At 45.3% G+C, this 24,877-nt stretch overlaps 1 protein-coding gene across 7 annotated transcripts in view; it reads left to right on the top strand.

Moving 5' to 3' along the window:
* The first annotated feature begins 1,035 nt into the window (after window positions 1–1,035).
* LOC146772931 (SLAM family member 9-like) overlaps window positions 1,036–24,877 on the top strand; it is a 369,703-nt gene continuing 345,861 nt past the window's right edge. For 2 of the 7 annotated variants that reach the window (XM_085638232.1, XM_085638233.1), the window contains exon 1: window positions 1,059–1,214. In XM_085638232.1, the coding sequence (XP_085494358.1) occupies window positions 1,145–1,214 (70 nt within the window). In that variant the 5' untranslated portion in view covers window positions 1,059–1,144. Of the gene's footprint in view, window positions 1,215–24,877 lie in introns of all 7 variants that reach the window. The other 5 variants (XM_085638234.1, XM_085638229.1, XM_085638231.1 and 2 more) reach the window with 5 other exon arrangements.

The following is a 24,877-nucleotide window of genomic DNA, read 5'->3' on the forward strand; positions in this document are numbered from 1 at the left end:
GTACTGAAATGCCTGCTTGTTGGGTGCGTGCATTGGATAACAAAATGCATACTGCAGCTCTGTATTCACAAACGTGGTCTTTTGAAACCATTCTGCTTTCGTTTTGTAATGATAAAAGCAATGGGCATTAGGTCAGCTCCGTTACTCTCACACGTTCCTTTCTGCACCCTCGTTCCCTTATGTCACTGTTTCCTTCTTGTTCTATTCCCCGGTTAACTGACTTTTCTCTCTTGCTCTGGGGGTGAAGGCCGATGATGAGAAATACGCCCCGGACCGGACACCGAACCTTAAAAGAGTGGCAGCGCTAAGTGCCCACCTCCTGCAATCACTGGTCCATATTAGGCGCTATAGTAGAGTCTAGAGATAGTTCATCCGATTCTTGTGTGAGATGTGCTCTGTCGTAACTACTTGTCATTTGCTATGACGGGGGAATGGAGGTGCGGAGACAGAAAAAGAGACGAGGGAGGAAGGGATACTGAGATGTAGGGAGGGATAGCAAACAAGATGGATGTGACAGCAACAAGATAGGAAGAGATAGCAAGATAGAAAGAGGAAGCAAGATAGGGAGAGAGGAGAGCATGGGGGGTTGTGAGACAATGGAAGGGGCAGCAAGAGACAGTCACCGGGCAGTGTCAGCAGCACCCAGCCAGTGACAGAGGAGGGGAGATGCTGAGATAGCGAAAGAGATAAGGTAGGAAGGGATACTTAGATTATGGGAAAGTGAGAGTGTCACTGGAAGAGAGTGGCACCGATAGAGCAGCTTGGAGCCACTTACAGGTGAAGGTGGTGAATTCTGGGAGAGAGATAGGTAAAGAGAAAAGTGACAGTTCACAGAGGCACTTTCACAATTGCTTTATTAACCTTCCTGCTTTCTCAAATTTGCTTGAACATGCACCATTTTTCTTCTCTTTTTTCAAAATTTTCACGGGAAGAGAATCGCAATGACCTCCCCCCCCCCCCCCCCCTTATGGGGGTTCGGGCTCGGTCGCTACGCTCGCTCGCAACGGTGCAGTATGCCAATCATTTTACGCACAACCTCTTTCAAATGTCACCAGCCGCCCCTGAGGAGGGGGGAGGCTCAGAGGCACGCCCAGCCCATCTGCAGAGATCGCCGACTGCTGTCTCGGCTTCTGTAACGCTCACAATGGAGGGGTCCCGTAACTACAGAGAAACTGCAGCTTTTCCCTTCTTACTGACGACGCTACTGTTTTCAGGTAATGTCGCATAGCTTCAAGGACGAATATTCGTTAAAAGTGCCTCTTTTTAGCGCGTCAACTATCCAGAGCCAGCGATTCTAGGGGGCTGCTTGGCTGAAGTTAGCGATGGTGTTGCTTGTTTCGGAGGTCTGCAGGGCACCACAAAGTGTCATAGCCCCCGAAAGGAGGCGCGTGCGTGCTCGCTCATCTGTTGTAACAGGCTGTCTTATTCTCTGTATCCCGGGGGGAGTATTGCCGAACCCACGGACTGCTTTGAGCCGCCACACCCTGCGGCCATTTGAGCCCTCCTCTGAAGTGGTCTTGGACCCTTGATGACTTGTCTTGGTGGGAGGGAGGGGTGGGTAGAGGTGGGCGAGCCACTGAGGAAGCTCGAGCCTGAACCTCGGCTCGGCGCCAGGTCCTGTTTGAATCACGAGCCCATATGTGGCTTCTGCCTACCTCCCTGCTTCTACCGAGGATGTGGGTCTGCAGTTAGAGCTGCCAACTGGGGAACCCGGTTCCATTCTCCGTGTCAGCTCATCAGATTGACAAATACTTTTTTCATTATCACGCATGCAAGCTCTCTCACATATGTGAGTGCAGAATACCATTTGAATAAAACGATCACTTGTAATAAGTCCTTCCCAGTGCAGTGCTTTAACGTGGCATGCAAATGTCAAAGTTTCCACATGTTAAAGAAATCTACTTTTTTTTGTATTTTGAAGATACGTTGTTATATTTTACCTGACGCTTGTTTACGATTTGCATTGCAAATATGTTCATGGCTAGGCTCAAAACCGGTTCTAGATTCAAACCTGACGCTTGCGCCCCTCTATATCGTCTCTCCCTAGTAATGTATTTTCTCGCCCACTTCTAGGGACGGGGCCTGTCAGGGGGCACGAGCGCTCAAAGGCACCCGCACCTGAGCGGTCTTTTCCACCTCTGGGTCCCGCAAGCCCTCGGCGGACCCGGGCCACGCAGAGACAGTGCCAGCTGTACTGTCTGAAAATAAATCACTTGGAGAAACACTGGGTTAAACAAATTCACTTCACCCACGCGGTTCTACGCTGTGTCATTTCCACCGTTCATAATACAGCGCTCCGTTCCCTTTTCGTATAGGGGCAATATGCGTACGTTTGCAGCAGTGTCAAGCTGAAACATGGGAGGTGGGCCAGACACTTATGGATGGAGTCAACTCGACCTAGCGGTGAGGCTAGGACTCGGCTCGAGGTCCTCTTGGACCATCGAGCCCAAAACAAGCCGCGCTTTATTGAGGCTTCTGCCTTCACCAAAGCCGAACCATAATGTGGCAAGATATAAAAACAGCATAAACCTTTGGAGATAAAATGCGAAAAAGAAGCAGCCATCCAGTGCATATTGTGAAACCAGAAACCTGGTACCAATCCTGGCTTCCTCACTTGACCAAAATGTGTGATCCAAGGTAAATATTTTATTTTACAGACCCTCTTTTTTTTGTTCGTTATCACTTATGAGAGCACATTCCAACATGGGAGTTCAGGGATTGAAACCAACAACTCCCTCTCTATCCCGTTAGGCTCAGATAACAATTGTATCTATTTCTGTATTTTTAACAATGGAAATTCTTGCATAATTGTTTTTTAACAGTGGGTCTCATAGTCCGTCTGACACATTCATACTTTCCTCAGTATCGCTCTTATGCACCTCAATTACATATATTAATTTACTTAAGGGACTTTTGGAAAGCTTGCTTCTTTAGACATCAGGGTAACGATCATCTCCTGTTTCGTCATTTTTATCTAACATAGCTTAGTGTTTGGTATCCCGACTAAAACTCCTAGGAGGGGCAGTTGAAGAAAGCAGAGGGCATGTAGCGCGATGATGGGTGGCTGTACTAGTTGCATGACAAATCCCCTTTTTATCTATTTTTTAATGTATTTTTAAACTGTGTGATTTTGTTTATTGTCAAAGTCAAGTCAAAGATAGCTTTATTCGATTTTAAAATTAAAATCATAAAAGCACAATCAAGAAAAACATAATTAAAAACAAAATCAAATTACATACAAGTTATATACATCATGAAAGAGGAAATGGCAGACATAAAAACAAGCATTTAAAATTAATCCAGGGTTGATCTACATCGAATTACGAATTTTAAAAACTTGGATACAGCACTAATTGTTAGTTCATCATCTAATAGGAGTAACTTTAAATACGCAGGTCTGCAGCGTCTTAGGCCCCAGAACTTAAGAAGGGGAATCAGATATTTCTTTCTTCCCCAAGCGTAATACTTGCAAAAGAGAACACAATGTATTGGAGATTGCAGAGCAAGATCATCACAGGGACAATTAATTAATTTTGAGGACCAATCATTTCTGACTGGAAATGTTATCAACCTATGATAAGTACCAGTTCTCAGTCGCGATAGCAGCATTTTGTCATAAGAAGGGTAGTCAGGGGACAGATAAAGCTGCAAGCCGGGGCCCTGAACAAGTGCATTGTATTGAATTACTGATGTCTTAATCCTCTCCTCAAGGCATCTTTTATTCTCAAGGAAAGCAAGGCAACTTATCTTAAAAGCCTTTCTAGAGATCGAAGATAGCGAGGAGGGATTATCAAAAAAAGCTTGATGCCCCATATTAGTCATAAACTCCTTTACGTAGGAAATCCAATGGATGTCTTTCCATCGCTCTAATTTAAGGCAGTCACTCAGAATAGTTCTATTAAAAACAGTTGCTTCTGAGGTCCATATTTTATGCCATAGGAGTAATGGGTTAATTTTAATGAGATCCGAAATATAGACCAAATCCAATTCCCTGTGACATATATATGTAGAGGTCGATTTAGGAACCGCTAACAAATAGCGTAGGAAAGTGTTTTCTTTTACTTGGATTTCCTGTGAGTCTGCGATACCCCATATGCCAGATCCGTATAAAGCAGTTGATATACATTTAGACTTATAGATGTCTAATAAAATACGTACAGGTCTGCCTCCTAATTTATTGGCAAACTGTCTGATTGCTCCTAACGTACGGGCAAAAGCGAGATTCCTAGCCCTAATTGCTGCTTTCCAAGTACCTTTTTGATTAAAAACAATCCCCAGATATGAAAAAAAGCTAGTAAGTTCTATCTTAGACTTGTCAATAAAAATCTTACAAGAGAGTTTATTCTTTGACGAGCAGCACATGGTAAAAGTTTTCCCTATATTTATTTTTAAACCCCTAGAACTCATAAAGAAAGAAGAGAGTTTATTCTTTGACGAGCAGCACATGGTAAAAGTTTTCCCTATATTTATTTTTAAACCCCTAGAACTCATAAAGAAAGAAAAGCTGGTTAAAGCCTTTTGAAGGCCCAGCTGAGTTCTAGCCATGATAACTGCATCGTCAGCATATAATAAGATGGGAACTGGGGTGCCGTCAATTTGAGGATAATCTAACTCTTGTTTAATTAAAAATTCTGCCACTTCATTTATATACAGATTAAAAAGAAAAGGTGCCAAAATACAACCCTGTCTGACACCTTTCATAATTGGAAACTTGGCAGAACACTCCCCTTTGTTGCCAAAGCGCACCTTAGCCCCTGCCTCTCTATATAGTGCTTTGATAAAATTAATGATATTTAAATCTATGCCCAAACCTATTAAAGTGTCCCAAAGTACATCGTGATCCAGGCAATCAAATGCTGAGCTAAGGTCAACAAAGGTCATGAAAAGATTACCCTTTTTTGCCATCATGTATTTGCCAGTTATTAAGGCCAGGTTGAGCCCTTGTTCGATAGTACCTAGGCCAGCCTTAAAGCCGTACTGGAACTTAGAGATAACATCGTGTTCCTCTGCCCAAGTGTGCAATCTGTTTAAAATGATTCTGCCTGCCACTTTCATCAATGAATCGAGTAGGGAGATAGGCCTATAACATTTGGGATCGGTTCGATCTCCCTTTTTAAAAATGGGCACCACAATGGCTTCCTGCCAGGTCGATGGGAACCCCTTAATATTAAAACTGTTTAACACATTTGTCAACAAAGGGGCCCATAAAGAGACGGTATCTTTGTATATGTCTGTAGGGACCCCGTCAGGCCCAGGGGCTTTGTTTCTGGCACTTTCCTGTAGGGCCAGTTCTACTTCTGAAACAGAAAAGACAATCCCCAAGGGAAATAGAACAGGGACAGTAGGTTCAATATCGGCCTGCTGGGTTAGGGGTTTAGAGGCTGTAACGAGCAAAGTATCTTTTTTGCAAAGCTCGGTAAAGTGATCCACCCAGATTGATTCTTCTATCGCAGGTTCCAGCTTATCAGAATTCCTTTCTGCGAAGAAGGGGGCGTTTACTGCTCTCCAGAATGCAGTGTTATCTCTCAAGGAGCTTGCCTTTACCAATGCATTCCACGCATTCTCCTTGAGCTCTTGCTTCCTTTTTTTTAACGATATTTTATAAGCTGCCCTGGCAACTCTAACTTCCAGCCTATCCCTAGGTTTTTTCTTTAAGATCTGCTTTAAGTTAGAGTGTGCTTTGGAACAATCCGAGTTGAACCACCCGATGGTTTTTTGATTGGCCTTGTCGCGTAGTGTTCCTGTTAACTTTTTGGCAATGAATGAAGTAATCTGGTCAAAGGCACAGATAATCGAACTAGGGTCTGGGTCGATCTCTAGACAGATCCTAACGTTTTCATGTTGATCCAGAATCAAGTTCTGGAGAAAGTTTGATGGGTCGACCTTCTTCCATTTTATGGCATAACCATTTTGTCTTGCCAAAGAAATAGCATGGTGAGAGAGATTTTCAACTGCACTCTGGATAGATCTAGCACCCCTATCAATATCAAAGATTGAGCTGATCGGGAAGTGGTCACTCATTGCAGTGTCTAATGTTTTAAACAACAGGACTTTGCGATTATGAGTGGTGCTAACCATAGTATAATCTATAACAGATTCTAGACCGCGACCATTAAAGGTAGGCTGAAAATAAACCTGAGGCGTGCACAATTCATTTGCGAATCCCAAGTCCCAGTCAAAGATTAAATTATTTAACATATTTCCCAGCAGAGTGTGCTCAAAATGTGTACATGGGTCGCCAATTAGGTTGACCATTCCACATATACCAGAACTGTTATAAGGGCACAAGTGGCAATTAAAATCCCCTGTCAGAATAATACAAACATCATTTGGCTCCAAGCCAATTGATCGGGCTATTGAGTTATTTAGATCTTCAAATACTTTATTCAAGTCTTCCCTCAGGATATTATTGTATAAATTTATTAAAATAAGTCGGTTTTCACCTGCAGTTAAGCAAAAGACCTGATAACAATTATGCCCCTCTGTATTCTGTTGTGTTATTGCCAGCTTAACCATGTTGGAAATATAAGTACAAAGCCCCCCCGAGTTTCTCCCTCTCCTGGGCTGAATTGCGGGGGTAAAAAACGTGCGATACCCTGCAAGGTGAATCTCGGCCTGTTCCCAGGTTTCCTGCAAACAGATAATGTCGTTCTTCTCAATTAGATCACAGAAGATAGGATCGTTTACCTTATTTGCTAAGCCTGCTATATTCCAGGATAAAAGGGCCAGCTCTCCCCTTGCGGGGTCTCGGTGACACTCCTTATTAAGGGAACAATCTACATGCAGATTTGGTTCCTTCAAGGGAATATTGTATTCCATATCTGTTTCCTCGTTAAAAGGACTAGCCACAGGGAAATGTGTTTCTGCCAGGGGGGGAATGTGTTCCACGTCAGGCTGCGCCCTGAGATGGTCAACTTTTGGGGATAAAAAAGTTTTTATACCAAAGCCGGGATATGTAATTGTTTCAGATTCTTGTTTGTCGAATTCATCAAATGAAGCTTTAGATGTTATTAGGGGGTCTGGCAGGTTTTTTATCCTCCCTTCATTCGCAACTCTTTGTGGGTCAATTAGCGGGAAATTTAAATTTTTGTACATAGTGGTGGAACTAAAACAATGCGGGGAGAGACTAGGTCCAGTCTGATGGAGTCAATCCACCATCTCTAAACTACTATAGCGATTGGAGGTTGGTAAACCCCTCCAGTTGTCACTATATATTGGATTTCTATTAATTCGCCTTCCCCAGTCCCTTGTACCCATTGTTCTGTCACTGGATTTTACAGTAATCCATTCACGCTCATTGAATAGATAGGGGTAAGATCTAGGAGGGTAAAAGAAAGATAATCTTTTAGTTTCAATACTCTCGTTTAAAAAATGATTCCTCCCGGAGCAGATGTGATCAACCGTTTCCGGGTCCTCAAAGTTAACCAAGACACAATCACCCTGTGTTGTTTTTCTTTCTGCCCCCACCCAAGAAACCCTGCGGACCATTAAGATCTTACTCATCCTATTCGAGGGGAGTGGTCGATTTACATTGAGCCAGTATTGGACCTTGTTTTTCAAAGAACCAAAAGGTTCTTCTTTTCCCTCTTTCAATTCGGGAACCCCCGTTAAAATCACCAAATAAGGAGATGCTTCTGGGGGCAAATCTATAACTAGGTTTCCCGGTTTAAGTCCCTTAATTGAATCTTTCTGTATGTTTGGCCCTTGATTATTATTTCCCGGAGGATGGTTAATTTTTTCTGTTACAGAGTTCTCTATATTAGCAATTGCCAAACTATTTGCTTTTGTGGCGTAGGTTGACGATTTAACTGTTGAACAACCCACTGTTGAATTTTTTGCGTTTCTTTGTACCTCATCCAAAACCTTTGGTGGCTCAATGTTAGTCGAGATCTTTAATAGAGCAGCCACATCTATTAGCTGCCTCTCAATCTTCTTCAGTCTAATTTCCAACGGAGTAAGATATGTTTTAAAAAGCTCCCTTATGTGATCAATTTGCTTATGGTCAGCCTTCAAAGGCTCCAAGTTTATAGGCGTCATAGAGGGAATAACAACGCTCGACAATTCCAATGGCAGGCTATCCTCATTAGGACTACTTGGAATAGAGGCGTCTTTTGACTGTTGTTCAGTTCGTTCTATCCTTCTAGTGATAGGTTTGCCTAGCCCTTTATCTCCAATAGGAATAGTTTTTTTTGCCTTAGTGAGCTTATTTGTTTTAGGTTTGTTTTTCTTATACTTTCTCTTGGAATGTTTTGTCGTCTTTGGTATTGCACCCTCTTTCTCTCTCGTCGACTGACTATTGATTGAATCTTGCAATCGTGGTTCTAATACCAAAGGCTCCGCTGGAAGAATCGGAGACCTCTCTAGTTGCGAAGAAGATATACATTCAGTCATTGAAAAGGACAAATCCACTTCATTAGGGATGCTATGTATATCCACGTGTACTAAGGGAAGGGGTGCTTTATTACTTGTGTTATCGGGAGTTTTAGCTGTTGCATAAAGGCCCATAGAGGAGCGCTTGGCCAGTAATAGGTCCTGTGATACTCTTCGTTCCATAAGAGCTATTCCTTGGTCAATAACAGAGTTCGCTCTAACAATGAAGTTATCTAATGGGCCAGTAATATTACTAACATTCTTAATCACCTTGCTCTTACTCCCTCGTGTGGTCGCCATGGATGATAACATGTGATTTCCACAACTAATAATCAGCCGATATTTACAAGACGATGTCCAATCACCTAGGATATGAAATGTTAGGAGGGGGGCCCGGTCCGGTCTCAATCGGTCTGTAACGGGCTAGAACGGGCCCGCCCTTGGCCCGGGCTTCGCCCGGCGCACGTCCTGCGCCGCGTCCCGCGCCGCGTCACTGGACTCAGAATATATAGGTAATGTTCCGCCAAGAGGGGAGTGTCCGGGAAGAGGCCGCAGCTGTAGCTGGTTTCCCAGCCGCGGAGCCTCGCAGTCCCTCACGCCCAGGTAAAGCACAGAGTCCACAAACAAAGTTCCTCAGGCACGAACGGCACCCGATTTTGTTTATTGTTTTAATTGAAAAAATAATTTGATCTGTTAAGGTGAAATGCTTCTATATATTAAAGCAATACCTGTGTATTTTAAAGAGACCATCACATTTTCACATGATGTTTTTTGCTTGATTGAGATGCCAACTATATTCAGGGTTTAGTTGATGCAGGTGCTCTTAGAGAGCAGCCAGACAGAGCCGTGGCTCGGCCCTGGCTCGGCTCTCTCTGTTAATTTGTTGGCTTGCTCACCTTTACTAAGACACCATTGTCATTCCTGCGCTTACAGTAAAATGCATTTTTACAAACAAAAATGTTCGTGCATCGGTTCTGTTAGTTCCATTAACAACTGTTCTGCTCCGATTGAGAATTGCCCTCCATCATTAACCCCTTCCATGCTGCGCAAATTCCGCCGCTGTGCTGACGGAATCTTGCGCGGGCGTGGTCATGACGGAACGGTTCCGTCATGAGCACAGCTCAACCGTGGCTCATGACGGAACCGTTCCGTCATGAGCACCGAAGGGGTTAAGAAGTGTTTCTGGTTTCTGTGTGTCATGTGTCCACATTCGCTAGCTTGAGAAATGTCATCCCTCTCAACGCTACCAAATCAGGGGCGTAACACAGACCCTTGCTGCACACAGGGGGCAGGATTGGCATTTTAGGAAGCCCCTAACCCACCAGGGGGCCCCCCTTCAGCCAAAGGCCAGTGACTTTCTGTGGATATTGGAGTCTACCATTCCGTAGGGGCTAATTTTGTGTTACTCCACTGTACCAGATAGCTTACTGAAGCAACTTTTACCCAGGCTTGACTGGATCTCTTTAAGCTGAAAATCTCGCTCCATCGCCGCGACAGTCCAGTATTTGTGCAAACGCTTATGTTGCCCATACGGGTAATCATGGCCTTTCAGCATTCAAATCATAGTAAGATCTGACTCTTTAAAACTCCTTTTATGGCTAGGCCCCTTTCACACGCTTTGATGCAGGTTTTAGTCATCAAGAATAAGTGGTGCAAGAGGTGCTATCTTTGTGCAGTAGTGCAGGTGGTGAGAACCATCTCTAATTTTTGGAGACATGGACTTATGTATCCTCATCGAACTTTGACTCAGAGCAAGAGAAAGACACACAAGGGAAAGATAAGGTAGACTTAGTGCCACTCAATTTGTGTACATGATGGGGAAAGTTTCCTGCGTGGATTCCTTGAGGCAGTAAGGGTGTGAATGAGATCGGATTGAATGAAAGTACTTTGGGGCAATTAGCACAATTGAGGATGAATGTTCTGTGTGTTTTCCTAAAAAAACATACTTCTCACGCCAGCTGTGATCTATATGTTTTTTCCACAGGTTCTGACAAACAGGGGTTTCCCCTCCCCTCCTCCCATGGGGCCAGTAGCTTTGGTTTTTAGGGTAAGAACAGTGAGACACGTGCTCTCACCTTTGCATCCCCATCATGTACACAAATTGAGTTGGCACATGTCACATGAGTAGTCACTCACACAGAAACTGGATCAGTGCATGTATTGAGTTCAGTTATTCACCACTACTATGGTCTGTTGTTATATATTTTTTCTCTCCCTTTATTTTCATTTATAGGGTTGAATCTAGGAGCCATCCAATTGTGGAGTGTGACAGTGATCATACCCACACAGTGGTACACTCTTGCCACCTTTGGTAAGAACGGAGCCCCCATTTACATATTTAGGTCCTGATGAATGCCCTGGACCCTCCTGGGCCGACACGGCAGAAACATGTCGACCTCTAAACACAACGGTTAGGGGACACTAATTCCCCCACATACCGTCACCTGCTTTTAAACATCATATAGTTACCTTTCACATTAAAAAACACAATGAGGATAACTATAATGATTTTTAATCTCACTCACTCATATACGGGCCCCCACTTAGTTTAGAAGTGCATCCCTGTCGTCAGGTGTATGCCCGCCCTCTATCAAACCAAGGTTTTAGAGGGCGAGGACTGGTCAATGATGAAGCATGGTGGTGTGTGACACCAGTCCGTTACTTTTTGTGAGATGTCCCCACTCACAATATAAATCAAACCTTATAGTGGTTATCACTTTCGGAGCAGCTCTTTTGTGGTTAAACATTCATAGTTGGAGGCTGCTAGCTCCTAAAACCCCGTGCCTCTTGTTCCCTCCTCCACACAGTGTGGAGCTCATGTGTTTTTGATGCACTGAATTGTACCTGTGAGCACAGCCAGGATTGGAATCAGGGAACAGGGTGTGTGTATACCCATCTGCAGCATACACAAATCCCTAATTGTCAGGAACCATGCAGGCTGCAGCACACAGCTTCCACTGCTTTTCAGGAATATTTTCAGAAAAAAATATGGGGTAGATTTCTAAGTTACCAACCCTATGTAAATGTAATGGTACTTATAGAGCGCACTGTCACCAGACGGTCACCTTGCGGTGTCGCCTATCGGTTTCCTGGCGCTGATACTCATACCGCTGTGGAACCCCTCCTGGCTTTCCCTGTGAAGAGTCCACTCCTGGGCACCCCCAGGGTGAAGCCAGGCATCCTTAGCGCTGTTGGGGCCGGTGTGGAGGCTAAGCAAGATATTGCCCAGAGTTGCAGCGTGGGGCCCGTGATTAGAATAGGCACCGAGGCGAGGATTGACAGGTCTGAGGAAATTGAGCCCGAGCCCCGCCGAGGCAGGAATCGAACCCTGGTCCCTGGCCAGAACTCTGCATCAGGGTCTGCCGCTCTAACCATTGAGCCACACTCCTCCACCCTACTTGTTTCACATAAGTTATAAGTGAGAATATGAATCCTGATGACAGTGAACTATTTGTTTTATCCTAGTTTCCAATATGTTTGTCTTTGTACATTAATTCCTCTTTATTGCGCAGAGATACATTTCATAACCAAGCTCCCAAGAAATTGGTCTAAATTGATGCATTATAAAAATATTTTAATTTGAGTTCTATATTGTGTCACTTTTGTAACATATTAATCTTAAAATCCAATGCTATTCCCCAGGTCAATACTTTTATCTTATCTTTATTGTTCACATTTCTCCTCTTTGGTTTAACTTAATCAGTGACAAGTAGGTTAGTTGGGGAATGTTAGTGTGTGCTGTAATGCTGTAATGTAATTGGGTATTTAATTTTTGATCCCTGTTTACAATGGCAATATGATGTCCATGATTTCTATTTTACCCTTACAATTCTTTTCCAACTTCCAAGCATATTATAGAAAAATTGACAGACCATTCTTAAATATCTCTGATTGAGAGTTCAGCAGATAGGCACTCTATTACAGTGATGGATATCCCGTCCATCTTAACACAAATGTATTGGATATACTGTACTTGTAATAAGGGCTGCAAGATATCTGTCAGAGCTGTGATGGAGTAATCCACCCACAATACTAACCCTGGGTGGACAACTACGCTACGCTCGCGAAGTTTGCGTAGTTTGTGCTACTTCGTGCTACGCAAATTGCACGTAGCACAGTGCAAAATCGCATAGCGTAGTTGGCATTTTCTGCTCGCGGTCCTCAACATCAAGTTGGCGACCGCGAGCGAGCAAAATGACATCCCGGCAAGACTTTTTCCTCGTTCGTGATCAGCAACATCAAGTTGCCGATCGCGAGCGTGAAAAATAAACCTCCCGGCGAGATTCTCAACGTGGGGAGGTCAGGTTTCTCATTGCGAGTGGTCGCGTATGCTCATGACCGCTCGTGATGAGAAACTACCAGTCCGCGTTGAGAAAGCTGCCGCTCGAGTAAAAATCTACTCGAGCTGCAGAAAACGACAGCTTGCACTGTGCAAGATGCCGTTTTCAATGATTGCACAGTGCGGACAAGCATCCAGCACCGTGCAATCATTGCGAACAGCGCACTATGCAGTTCGCGTAGTGCTACGCGTATCTCGCGTAGTGCGAAGTGCACTTCGCGTAGCTATGCGTAGCGCTACTACGTGAACTACGCCCAGGGTTACACAATACTCCACATCAGACCTCAAATATGATAAATGTAAGGTCCATTTTAACAGAGATTCCTTTTTGAAATAGTAATGTGTTAAACAAAATGAACATTTTGATTGCATAATTGTTATTTGTTACACAAAATTGACTTTTTCATTGCCTAAAGTAAGTAACCACTCGGTGTAGGAAGCACAAGGTAGTTGATCAGCTTTTTGCTTGTGTGGTGAGTACATCTATGGTCCATAAAGTTCATCCCAGGGAAATATGACTTAGGTAACTCACACATATCTTGCACCATATCAGCATTTGCTATTAGTTAAGGAATTAGAGAGTGTAGTATTACATTTACAACCCTCAGCAGAAGTGACAGCCATATTGTATGTACCCCGTCTCAAGGATAACATTTCAAATAGAACTATGGGAGCAGGATTCTTCACACATCATCCTGCATTGCTGGCATAAATAATGAAAGAAAAGAATTCGATTGTTCAAAAGTGACACCTTAATTATGGCACTGAAGAATAGATAATGTTACAAAAAATGTACCTAGTATATTCCAAAAAATAAAAATAAAGTCATCACCTTACAGGAGTAACACCAACAGTCTCACCCCATATTTCTGATCATCGGTGTTTACTTCAAGAATGTTCTCGGTGCACGTGAAATAATTCATGTCAGGCATTTTATGAATGTAAACTTTATTTATAATGTCTCTGCTCATATATACGTACAGCATTTGCAGCTATAATTAAAAACTTTAAAAAAAATCTAAGTTTCTCCACTTTCCATTAGCAGAATCATCAGGATATGATAGTTAGAGGACCCAAAAATTATCTGTTCCGTATACTCACAATTAAAGTAATTTGATACCTTCAAGGCTAGAAGAAAAATACATTTCTTTTTAAGCTCTCAACACCTAAGACTGTGTCTCAACAACAAAAGTTACATAGTCACATCATCAATACATATTCTTAATTTAGATATCTTTATTGAAACTGTTTAGAAATACAGGTCAACATATAGACCGTAGACACATCATATGGACAAGAAGATTTCTCCAAACACAAAGGGGAGACCATATGTACTGTAAACTTAGAGCAGGGCCAGTAACCCTGTCCAATCTCGAAGGGTGGCATTTGGTACATTGCAACAAACAACAGGTAAAATCATTAATAAAAATAATAATATGGGGGAAATTCCACATCACCTCCCAACGGATGTATGTCGTTACAACGCACACTTTTACAACGCATGCACTTACAACGCATTTTTTACAACGCACAATCCATTACAACGCATGACATTACAACGCAGGACACTACAACGCATTTGTAAAAACTACCTTTACAACGCATTTCCGTTACAATGCATACTACCTTTACAACGCATACCATTACAACGCATAATATTAAATTGCATTTAAGGTAAGTATTAGATAGTATAGGGGTAAAAATTACTATTCTAACTCCAGGGGGTGCAACAGTAGGGTAAGTGTTGGATAGTATAGGGTTAAAAATTACTATTCTAACTCCAGGGGGTGCAACAGTAGGGTAAATGTTGGATAGTATAGGGGTACAAATTACTATTCTAACTCCAGGGAGTGCAACAGTAGGGAAAGTGTTGGATAGTATAGGGGTAAAAATTACTATTCTAACTCCAGGGGGTGCAACAGTAGGGTAAGTGTTGGATAGTATAGGGGTAAAAATTACTATTCTAACTCCAGGGGGTGCAACAGTAGGGTAAGTGTTGGATAGTATAGGGGTAAAAATTACTATTCTAACTCCAGGGGGTGCAACAGTAGGGTAAGTGTTGGATAGTATAGGGGTAAAAATTACTATTCTAAGTCCAGGGGGTGCAACAGTAGGGAAAGTGTTGGATAGTATAGGGGTAAAAATTACTATTCTAACTCCAGGGGGTGCAACAGTAGGGTAAGTGTTGGATAGTATAGGGGTAAAAATTACTATTCTAACTCCAGGGGGTGCAACAGTAGGGTAAGTGTTGGATAGTATAGGGGTAAAAAGTACTATTCTAACTCCAGGGGGTGCAACAGTAGGGTAAGTGTTGGATAGTATAGGGGTAAAAATTACTATTCTAACTCCAGGGGGTGCAACAGTAGGGTAAGTGTTGGATAGTATAGGGGTAAAAATTACTATTCTAACTCCAGGGGGTGCAACAGTAGAGTAAGTGTTGGATAGTATAGGGGTAAAAATGACTATTCTAACTCCAGGGGGTGCAACAGTAGGGTAAGTGTTGGATAGTATAGGGGTAAAAATTACTATTCTAACTCCAGGGGGTGCAACAGTAGAGTAAGTGTTGGATAGTATAGGGGTAAAAATTACTATTCTAACTCCAGGGGGTGCAATAGTAGGGTAAGTGTTGGATCGTATAGGGGTAAAAATTACTATATTATGCGTTGTAATGGTATGCGTTGTAATGGTAGTATGCGTTGTAATGGAATGCGTTGTAAAGGTAGTTTTTAAAAATGCGTTGTAGTGTCCTGCGTTGTAATGTCATGCGTTGTAATGGATTGTGCGTTGTAAAAAATGCGTTGTAAGTGTAGTGCGTTGTAAAAGTTGCGTTGTAAAGGTTGTTCCCCCCTCCCAACTGCAACTGAAGACCCGGGGCTGAACAAACCTCTAGTGCTGGGGAAAGAAGAGGCTCACAGGTCTTTTGGATTAGGAAGTGAGGGCATCTCATCACTCCTCATCCCCCACCCAAGAGCAGTGTGTGAGGGTCTGGGTCACTCACAGATTTCCAGTGGGGATACTCTGGTGGCCCCTAAACCCCACAGATGCGAGGGTACATTTGTATCAGTCAAAGAGATGTAACATTCTTTCACCAGTAAATGCCATCATTTTTAACTGTAGAGATACTTGGTCATTCCTGTCAACCTGTCTCCCATAACATGAGTTTCCACATGTGCTCCCAAAGTTCGAAGGCTAGATGTATGTTATCAGCAAACGTTGGTCATCCAATGGGTTGTGGCACACAAAGGAAGTGAACAAGGTGTGGCGATGTTTACAGTAAGTTTATTTCAAGTTAACATCAACTACAGTAGAATCCATCGCTGTACCCTCTGCTGGACACGCTCTAACTGATACTGGTGAAACGCTCCTCCAGAGAGTCTACAGTCATGGAACTCTTACAACCACATTCAAATAACACCTACTGACATATGCCCATAACATATGTTTTTTTCTCAAAAACAAAAATACTATGATCCCAGCTCAAATAATAACAAACGAGTATTGAAGAAATCATAAAACCCAATGCAGCTAAAGACAAAAAAAATCTAGAAGAATAATTGGAGAAATTGAATATGTATACCATGAAAATGAAATGTATATTAGAACAACATTACTACAAAATAACAACATTTATAGACTATGCACCTCATCATATTTATGCAGAAACTTCTACAGGTAACCCTTGCAGAGCTTCCATGGTGCATGTCTTGCACAAGTGGATCTACGTAGAACATATTGTTCCATTTTTTCAGTAACTGATGTATTACTATTATTATTTTCCATCTTTCTGGAAATTATGTTTTCTTTAACATCAATCCCAATCCTGACAAAATCTTGGATTTTTACAATTTTTCCAACATTCCACCAGTGACCACTGTCCACCATTACATCATTACCAAACACTTTCTTTACTGTCACAGGTTCACCATATCTTGCACCTCCTTGCTTCACCAAATTTTGACATTTAACACGAACCAAATCTCCAGGTCAAAATATTGTTTATTTGACTGACTTTTTAATATCATATTGGTCTTTCATTTTCTTCTGAATCCCTTCCACTCCAATAAGCATGAACCTCTGATCCACCTTACTTGTGACTTTACTTTTTACTGCTTTGGCTAACCAGGCGGGGTAAAGTATTGAGGTAGAATGATGTCTTCTGAGCAACTTACAAAGGGAACACCTTGGTGAGTGAATGGGATGTTGTGAGATAAAACCACAGCATCTAATTAATGGCTTCCTCCACATCATATTTGTTGGTCTTGCCCTACTTTATGCATTCAACAACAACTCTATTCATTCTTTGTTTATGGTAAAGTGAGCTTCTCAAGTGATTCACACCAGATTCTTCCAGAAACGATTTCATTTCATGATTCACAAATTGAATCCCATTATCTTAGTTGATAGACTCTGGGAAACCCTCCCTCATGAGAATATCTTTCAGTAAATGTATGGCATTGCTAGCCATGGGAGCTGAGAAGAAACATACCTCTGGCCATTTACTATGGTAGCCATCAACACAAAAGCATAGCGTAAATGATATGGAAGAAAATGAAAAGGCTCTACCATATCAATGCCCATGGAATGACCATATCCATGGGCCTTCAGGCAAAGGAACCCCTTCTCAGCTCTGCTACAAACCACATGCCCTTTCACCACCATGACAACATCCCTGTCCACAGAGGGCCACCAATAATAGGCTCTACTCCTTCTCTTCATCATTGTTGAACCAAGATGTCCTTCATATGCCTTGTTAACTAACCAGGGCGAATGATATCTGGGGGCAAACATTTATTACACCTCATCACCACCCCATCCTCAATAGAGAGATCTTCGCAACTTTGGAAAAAGGTTGTATTTCTTAACACAAGTTCCTTCCTTTTGTCCAACCATTGACAAGAAACTCTTTGACCTTTTTCAATCCAGAATTATACTCATCAGATGTCTTCCAATCGATCTCAGTACAAGCTTTACTCTCATTAGCAACGACTAGTGCTATGACAAAATCTTCTTTATCATCATCCGGATCTATAGTGCCACCATGTTCACTGACATGTAATCTAGATAGGAAATCTGCCATGACATTCTCATTACCTGGAATGTACTTTATTTCCAAATCAAATTGAAGCATTTCGGTTGTAAGAGGAGAAATACAAGGAGTGGTGTACTTAACCTTGTTCCCACTCAAAATATACACAAGGGGCTTGTGATCAGTCTGTATATCATATTTTCTGCCCCACACATGACTCCTGAATTTCTGTAACGTCCTGGCTTTCTCGGGGTTGGGACAAACAGACGACGGACCAGAGAAATGGAAGTTTAAGGATGATTTAATAAACAGATAAACAACTACAGACAACAAAGAATACCGGTACTGGAATCACCAGTTAAAGTACGATACCCATTCACAGCTCTTCTAACCGTCCTCCGCATGCACACCGGGCCCGATATGCTCCAACGGAGGGCACAGTGCTAAGCAGTGGCCGACAATGCCACTCGACCGCTGTGAAGGGTAGTTCCAAGGTTGTGGAATCTACGGGGGGGCACGTGGGAGTCACCCGGCCGGGCTCTCTACCACCTGGGAACAGCCGCTCTACCAGTATCCCCCAGAGTACTGCCACAACACAAAGACGCTGGGAACACCTCCTAGTGTGCGTCTCTTGTATCAGGGTTTAAGTGATGATACCCAAGGTGGCGCAGAGAATGGATGGGAGCAGCCGCTCTACCTATCCCAGTTCTCCTACGAGTGTCGATGGCTAAGACGCGGAAACACCTCCTGGATAGCGTCTTAGCTCTAAGCGTGTGTTTACCCAAGGAACGAGGGTTGGGAGCTTCGGCTCGCACCAACCTCGTTTTCTCCAAATTGTCAGGCCGTTGGGAGCTTCGGCTCTACCAACGGGACTTGTGCCCAATGACGTTGAATACGGCTCTCAGAACGGGACAGGACACGGGCAGGAAGCACACGCCAGCACCTCTCCTCCGCTCCTTAGAATGTTCCTTCCGCCGCTCAACTCACCAACGGGTCCGTGTACCTCAACCAGGTACTCCTGCAAAGATCAGAATATCCGACGCCGAGTCCCAGTGATCTTTTCCTTAAGTAGTACTCTCGGCGTTGTATAACCATGACTCTTGAGTTGCATAACATGAAAACTAGGCGTTACCCTTGGTGTTATGTAACCAGAACTCTTGAGTTGCATAACATGAAAACTAGGCGTTACCCTTGGTGTTATGCAACCAGAACTCTTGAGTTGCATAACATGAAAACTAGGCGTTACCCTTGGTGTTATGTAACCAGAACTCTTGAGTTGCATAAGGCAATTGTTGCCAGAGGGCATTCTGGGAGTTGTAGTCCGCTCTCCTCCAAGCACACCAGGTTCACGGAAGTGGCATCGTGGGAGGGAATCCATGTGCGGGAGGGGATTCCTGACAGTACATCCCTCTCCCATCAGCGCCCCCCATCAGGACCAGCACAGGAAGGATATCGACGATGGAACGACGATACCAGACGAGGAGCGTGAACCCCCGCCGCAGGTTCCCATGACTGCTCCTCGGGTCCGTACCCCTTCCATGCCACCAGATACCATAGTTTGCCCCTGCGCCACTTGGAATCCAAGATACCGGCCACCTCGTACTCCACCTCCGAATCCACAGTCACCGACACCGGCGTACGAGGCCTCACCGCGTTCGCGGGTTTCAAGAGGGAAACGTGGAACACGGGATGGATTCGCAGGGACTGGGGCAGGCACACTTTCACGTTCACCGGGCTGATGCATCGAAGGATCCTATATGGGCCCATGAAGCGGGGATGGAACACGCTACTTTTCTTGAATCTCATGTGCCGTGTAGAGACCCAGACGTAATCTCCAGGTTTGTAGACCGGTCCAGGCCTTTTCCTCCTATCAGAAAAGGCTTTATACGTGGCTTTAGCCCCCTCCAGGGCAACTCGAGAACTCATCAAGGCCTCCTTGATGCGGGCCACCCTCTTGGCTGTTGTCGGCAATCTGTCTTCCCTGACCGGGTGCAGAAACGGCAAGAACCGGGGATGATGGCCGTAGTTACTATAAAAAGGGGAGGCCTTGGTGGAACAATGTGTGGCGTTGTTGTACGCGATTTCCGCGATCCAAAGTAGGTCCACCCACTCATCCTTCCCTTGCTCTACAAAACAACGTAGATATTGTTTGAGCGACTGGTTCAGGCGCTCCGTCTGGCCGTCCGTCTGCGGGTGATAACTCGTGGACAGGGCAGACTTGACGTGTAACGCCGAACACCAAGTTTTCCAGAAGTGCGACGTGAACTGAGACCCCCTGTCCGACACGATCACGTTGGGTAGGCCATGTAGTCTCACTACATTCTTCAATAACAACGACGCCAGCTCTCCTGCCGAAGGTACCTGTTTGCAAGCGAGGAAGTGCCCCATCTTCGTGAGATAGTCCACCACCACCAGTATGGCCGTCTTTCCTTGATCCGTTGGTAGCCCGACAATGAAGTCTAAGGATATGTTTTCCCAGGGTTTGGTCGGTGTAGGAAGGGGTTGGAGGAGTCCTTGCGATCTTCTGTGGTCCGATTTCATGGATGCGCAAACGGTACATGATGAACACCAATTCCGAATGTCTGTTCTCATGGCAGGCCACCAGAACTGCCGTCCTAGGCTCGCTACCGTCTTTTCGACACCCAGATGGCCGGCACAGGGAGACACGTGGCACCAGGTGAAGGCCTGTTTTCGAAGCCTAGGCGTGGGTAACAACATACATCGTCCTTTCACCGGAATCCCGTCCTTCATTTGCCACTCCTTGTGACTGTGAAGCCACCTCCGCCACATGAAGGTATGGGTCCCCTTCTGGACCCCCCTGAGGAACGTCTGTGGTTGAATCACCCCTATCACAACTCCTGGAGGGATGATGGAATGTTCGGCAACCGGCTGTGGATCCCTGGCGTTCGATTGCCTCGAAAGCGCGTCCGCTTTCCTGTTCTCCGTACCGGGTCGGTATGTGATGTGGAAATTGAAACCGGAGAAAAAGATCATCCACCTCATTTGACGGGGAGACAAATGCCGCGCCGCCGTCAGAAACTGGAGGTTTCTGTGGTCCGTATACACTGTAACCACGTGTCTGGCCCCCATTAACAAATGCCTCCACTCAGCAAATGCGTCCTTTATTGCGAGTAGTTCCTTCTCCGCAATATGGTAATTGCGTTCCGCGTCGTTCAATTTACGAGACATGTACGCCACAGGATGGAGCAAACCCGACACCTCATTCCTCTGAGATAGAATGGCACCCAGCGCCACATCAGAGGCGTCCGCTTCTACCACATAGGGTAATTCCGGATTCGAGTGAGCTAGCACCGGGGCGGTGCTGAAGGCCTTCTTGAGGGCCACAAATGCTTTTTGTGCTTCCGGTCCCCACACGAACTCCTGAGACTTCCTTAGTAGTTGCGTGATCGGGGCAACCAAGCCAGAAAACCCCTCAATAAAACGCCTATAAAAGTTGGCGAAGCCTATGAAGCTCTGGACTTCCTTTACTCCTCGGGGCAACGGCCACTCCTCCACCGCTCTGATCTTGCGTTCCGCCATCTCCTGTCCGTTGGGGCTCAGCATCACCCCAAGGAATTCCACTGATGTGACGTGGAAGTCACATTTGCTGAGTTTGCAGTATAGCATGTTTTCCCTCAGTTTTTTGAGAACCGCGGATACGTGCTGTACGTGTTCTTCCTCTGAGTTGGAGTAGATGAGTATGTCGTCTATGTAAACGACCACGTAGATATCCAATACCTCCCGGAACACCTCATTGAGGAAGTATTGGAAGGCGGCAGGGGCATTGCATAGTCCGAACGGCATGATGAGGTACTCAAAGAGCCTGAACCTGGTCTTAAAGGCGGTTTTCCATTCGTCACCGTCCCTCATGCGCACAAGATGGTATGCCCCCTTGAGATCAAGCTTTGTGTATATTTGGGCCTTTTTTACCTGTTCCAGGAGAACGCTTATGAGAGGCAGGGGGTACCGTTTTTTTATGGTTATCGCGTTCAAGGCCCTAAAGTCCACGCAGGCCCTCAATTCGCCATTCGCTTTCGGAATGAAAAAGAGAGGCGATGCGGCAGGGGATTTCGACGGCCTGATGAACCCCAGCCCTAGTAACTTATCCAAATATCCCCGTAGATGTACGTTTTCGGGTTCTGTGAGCGCATACAGTCTGCCGCTGGGAACGCTAGCCCCCGGAACCAGGTCGATTTGGCAGTCGAACGGTCTATGTGGAGGGAGCACCTCCGCTCGGATTTCATCGAAGACGTCCCCGAAACTGTGATACTCTCTGGGCAGCTTTACGTCATTTTCTGCTGCCGTGGCGACTGTGTGACCTTCGCCTACCTCACCTTCGTGGGGGTCCTGCCGCATGCCGCACCATTGTTCACAAAACGGTGGAAGTCATCTCAATGTGATGCGTTGGCCAATCCACTGTTGGGTTATGTTTTTGGAGCCAGGGTAGACCCAATATGTCCCCGTACTGCGGGGCTCTGATTATGCTAAAATCGATACGTTCGTTATGCATTTTTCCGAACCTCACCGGTATTTCTCCTGTGTGCTGTCTGATAGGTCCGGTCACCAGACTTCTCCCATCCACTGCATACACCTCCTCTGGTATCTGTTTGGGAAGGAGAGTGAGACCCAGTCTCCGTGCTTCATTGTAGTCCATGAACATGCCCGTGGCTCCTGAATCAATCATGGCTACCACAGGTATCCACTGGTCCTGCACTCCTACGTGTAAGGTAATAAACAAATGTCTTCGTCCTTCTTGATTCGGGCTCAACATGGAAGGGATGTGGGTGTGACTCCAAGATGCCCCTTCCCTAGACCCGGAGTCCCTCAGTTTTCCGCCGGTGCGTCCACCACTGCTGTCACCGTTTTGTTCGCTCGGTATCGTGAGGTTTTTGGCTTGGCTGGACACTCGCTTACATAGTGCCCCTTTTTTCCGCAGTAAAGGCAAAGGCCTTGCTTGCGGCGTGATTCTTTTTCAGTGGCTGTAAGGCTCGCCCTTATAGCTCCTATGTCCATGGGTTCTGTCCTGGTGGAGGAGTTGGTCTCAGGGCCACCCATCGAAACATACGATGGCAGCGCTTTCCCTTTCCTCTTGTGATTGCCCTTTCTTTCGTTCAATCTATGGTCCAGCCGTAGCACCAGGTTGATCAAGCCCTCACATGTCTTGGGTTGGGGGTCGATTTGTGCTACCACATCTTTGAGCTTTTCGCTCAAGCCCTGGTGAAACAGCGCGGTTTGTTTGGCTATGGGCCACTTGGTTTCGGCCACTAGCCTTCGAAAAGCATTAAGGTACTGCACCAGATCATTGTTGCCTTGCCTCAGCTCCAACATCTCTCGATCGGCAGTATACGAGTCTGCCCTTCGATCAAACACCTTCAAGAATTCCTTGCGGAAGGCTCCCCAATCACATAGGATAGGGTCGTCCCTGCTCACCAGTGGGACTGCCCAGTGCGCCGCGTTCCCAGCAAGATACAAGATCAGAAAGGCCACTCTGGCTTGGCTGGTAGGAAAGGCCTTTGGTTTGCAGGACAGATGCAGTGCTACTTGAGTGAGGAATACCTGCACTGTGTTGGGGTCTCCGCTGTACCTCTCTGGTGTCGCCAAAGGAATGGCTATGGGCATCTCTACCACAACCGCAGGAGCCGTGGCCGTGTGAGAGGCACCCGCCTGTAGCGGATCGTTCTGCAGAGCGTCCATTCTAGCCTTAACGTCTGCTGTTTCCTGTCTGGAAGCGGTGAGCTCAATTCGCATTTCGGCTAAGACAGCCATCACATCCTCAATCGTGGCCATGTCGTTCGCCCAACCAGGAGATGGTTATGGAAGAGGTCGGATATTATGTAACGTCCTGGCTTTCTCGGGGTTGGGACAAACAGACGACGGACCAGAGAAATGGAAGTTTAAGGATGATTTAATAAACAGATAAACAACTACAGACAACAAAGAATACCGGTACTGGAATCACCAGTTAAAGTACGATACCCATTCACAGCTCTTCTAACCGTCCTCCGCATGCACACCGGGCCCGGTATGCTCCAACGGAGGGCACAGTGCTAAGCAGTGGCCGACAATGCCACTCGACCGCTGTGAAGAGTAGTTCCAAGGTTGTGGAATCTACGGGGGGCACGTGGGAGTCACCCGGCCGGGCTCTCTACCACCTGGGAACAGCCGCTCTACCAGTATCCCCCAGAGTACTGCCACAACACAAAGACGCTGGGAACACCTCCTAGTGTGCGTCTCTTGTATCCGGGTTTAAGTGATGATATCCAAGGTGGCGCAGAGAATGGATGGGAGCAGCCGCTCTACCTATCCCAGTTCTCCTACGAGTGTCGATGGCTAAGACGCGGAAACACCTCCTGGATAGCGTCTTAGCTCTAAGCGTGTGTTTACCCAAGGAACGAGGGTTGGGAGCTTCGGCTCGCACCAACCTCGTTTTCTCCAAATTGTCAGGCCGTTGGGAGCTTCGGCTCTACCAACGGGACTTGTGCCCAATGACGTTGAATACGGCTCTCAGAACGGGACAGGACACGGGCAGAAAGCACACGCCAGCACCTCTCCTCCGCTCCTTAGAATGTTCCTTCCGCCACTCAACTCACCAACGGGTCCGTGTACCTCAACCAGGTACTCCTGCAAAGATCAGAATATCCGACGCCGAGTCCCAGTGATCTTCTCCTTAAGTAGTACTCTCGGCGTTGTATAACCATGACTCTTGAGTTGCATAACATGAAAACTAGGCGTTACCCTTGGTGTTATGTAACCAGAACTCTTGAGTTGCATAACATGAAAACTAGGCGTTACCCTTGGTGTTATGCAACCAGAACTCTTGAGTTGCATAACATGAAAACTAGGCGTTACCCTTGGTGTTATGTAACCAGAACTCTTGAGTTGCATAAGGCAATTGTTGCCGGAGGGCATTCTGGGAGTTGTAGTCCGCTCTCCTCCAAGCGCACCAGGTTCACGGAAGTGGCATCGTGGGAGGGAATCCATGTGCAGGAGGGGATTCCTGACAATTTCTCACTCGCCCAACAATATACCAGTAATTCCTTTTCAATTACAGAGTAATTTAACTCTAGCTCTCTCAACACTCTTGAAGCATAACTAATGACAGTATCACCCTCACTAGTACATTGAGTTAGGAGTGTTCCCAA

This window comes from Triturus cristatus, chromosome 12, assembly GCF_964204655.1.
Source record: "Triturus cristatus chromosome 12, aTriCri1.1, whole genome shotgun sequence".
Lineage (NCBI taxonomy): Eukaryota > Metazoa > Chordata > Amphibia > Caudata > Salamandridae > Triturus > Triturus cristatus.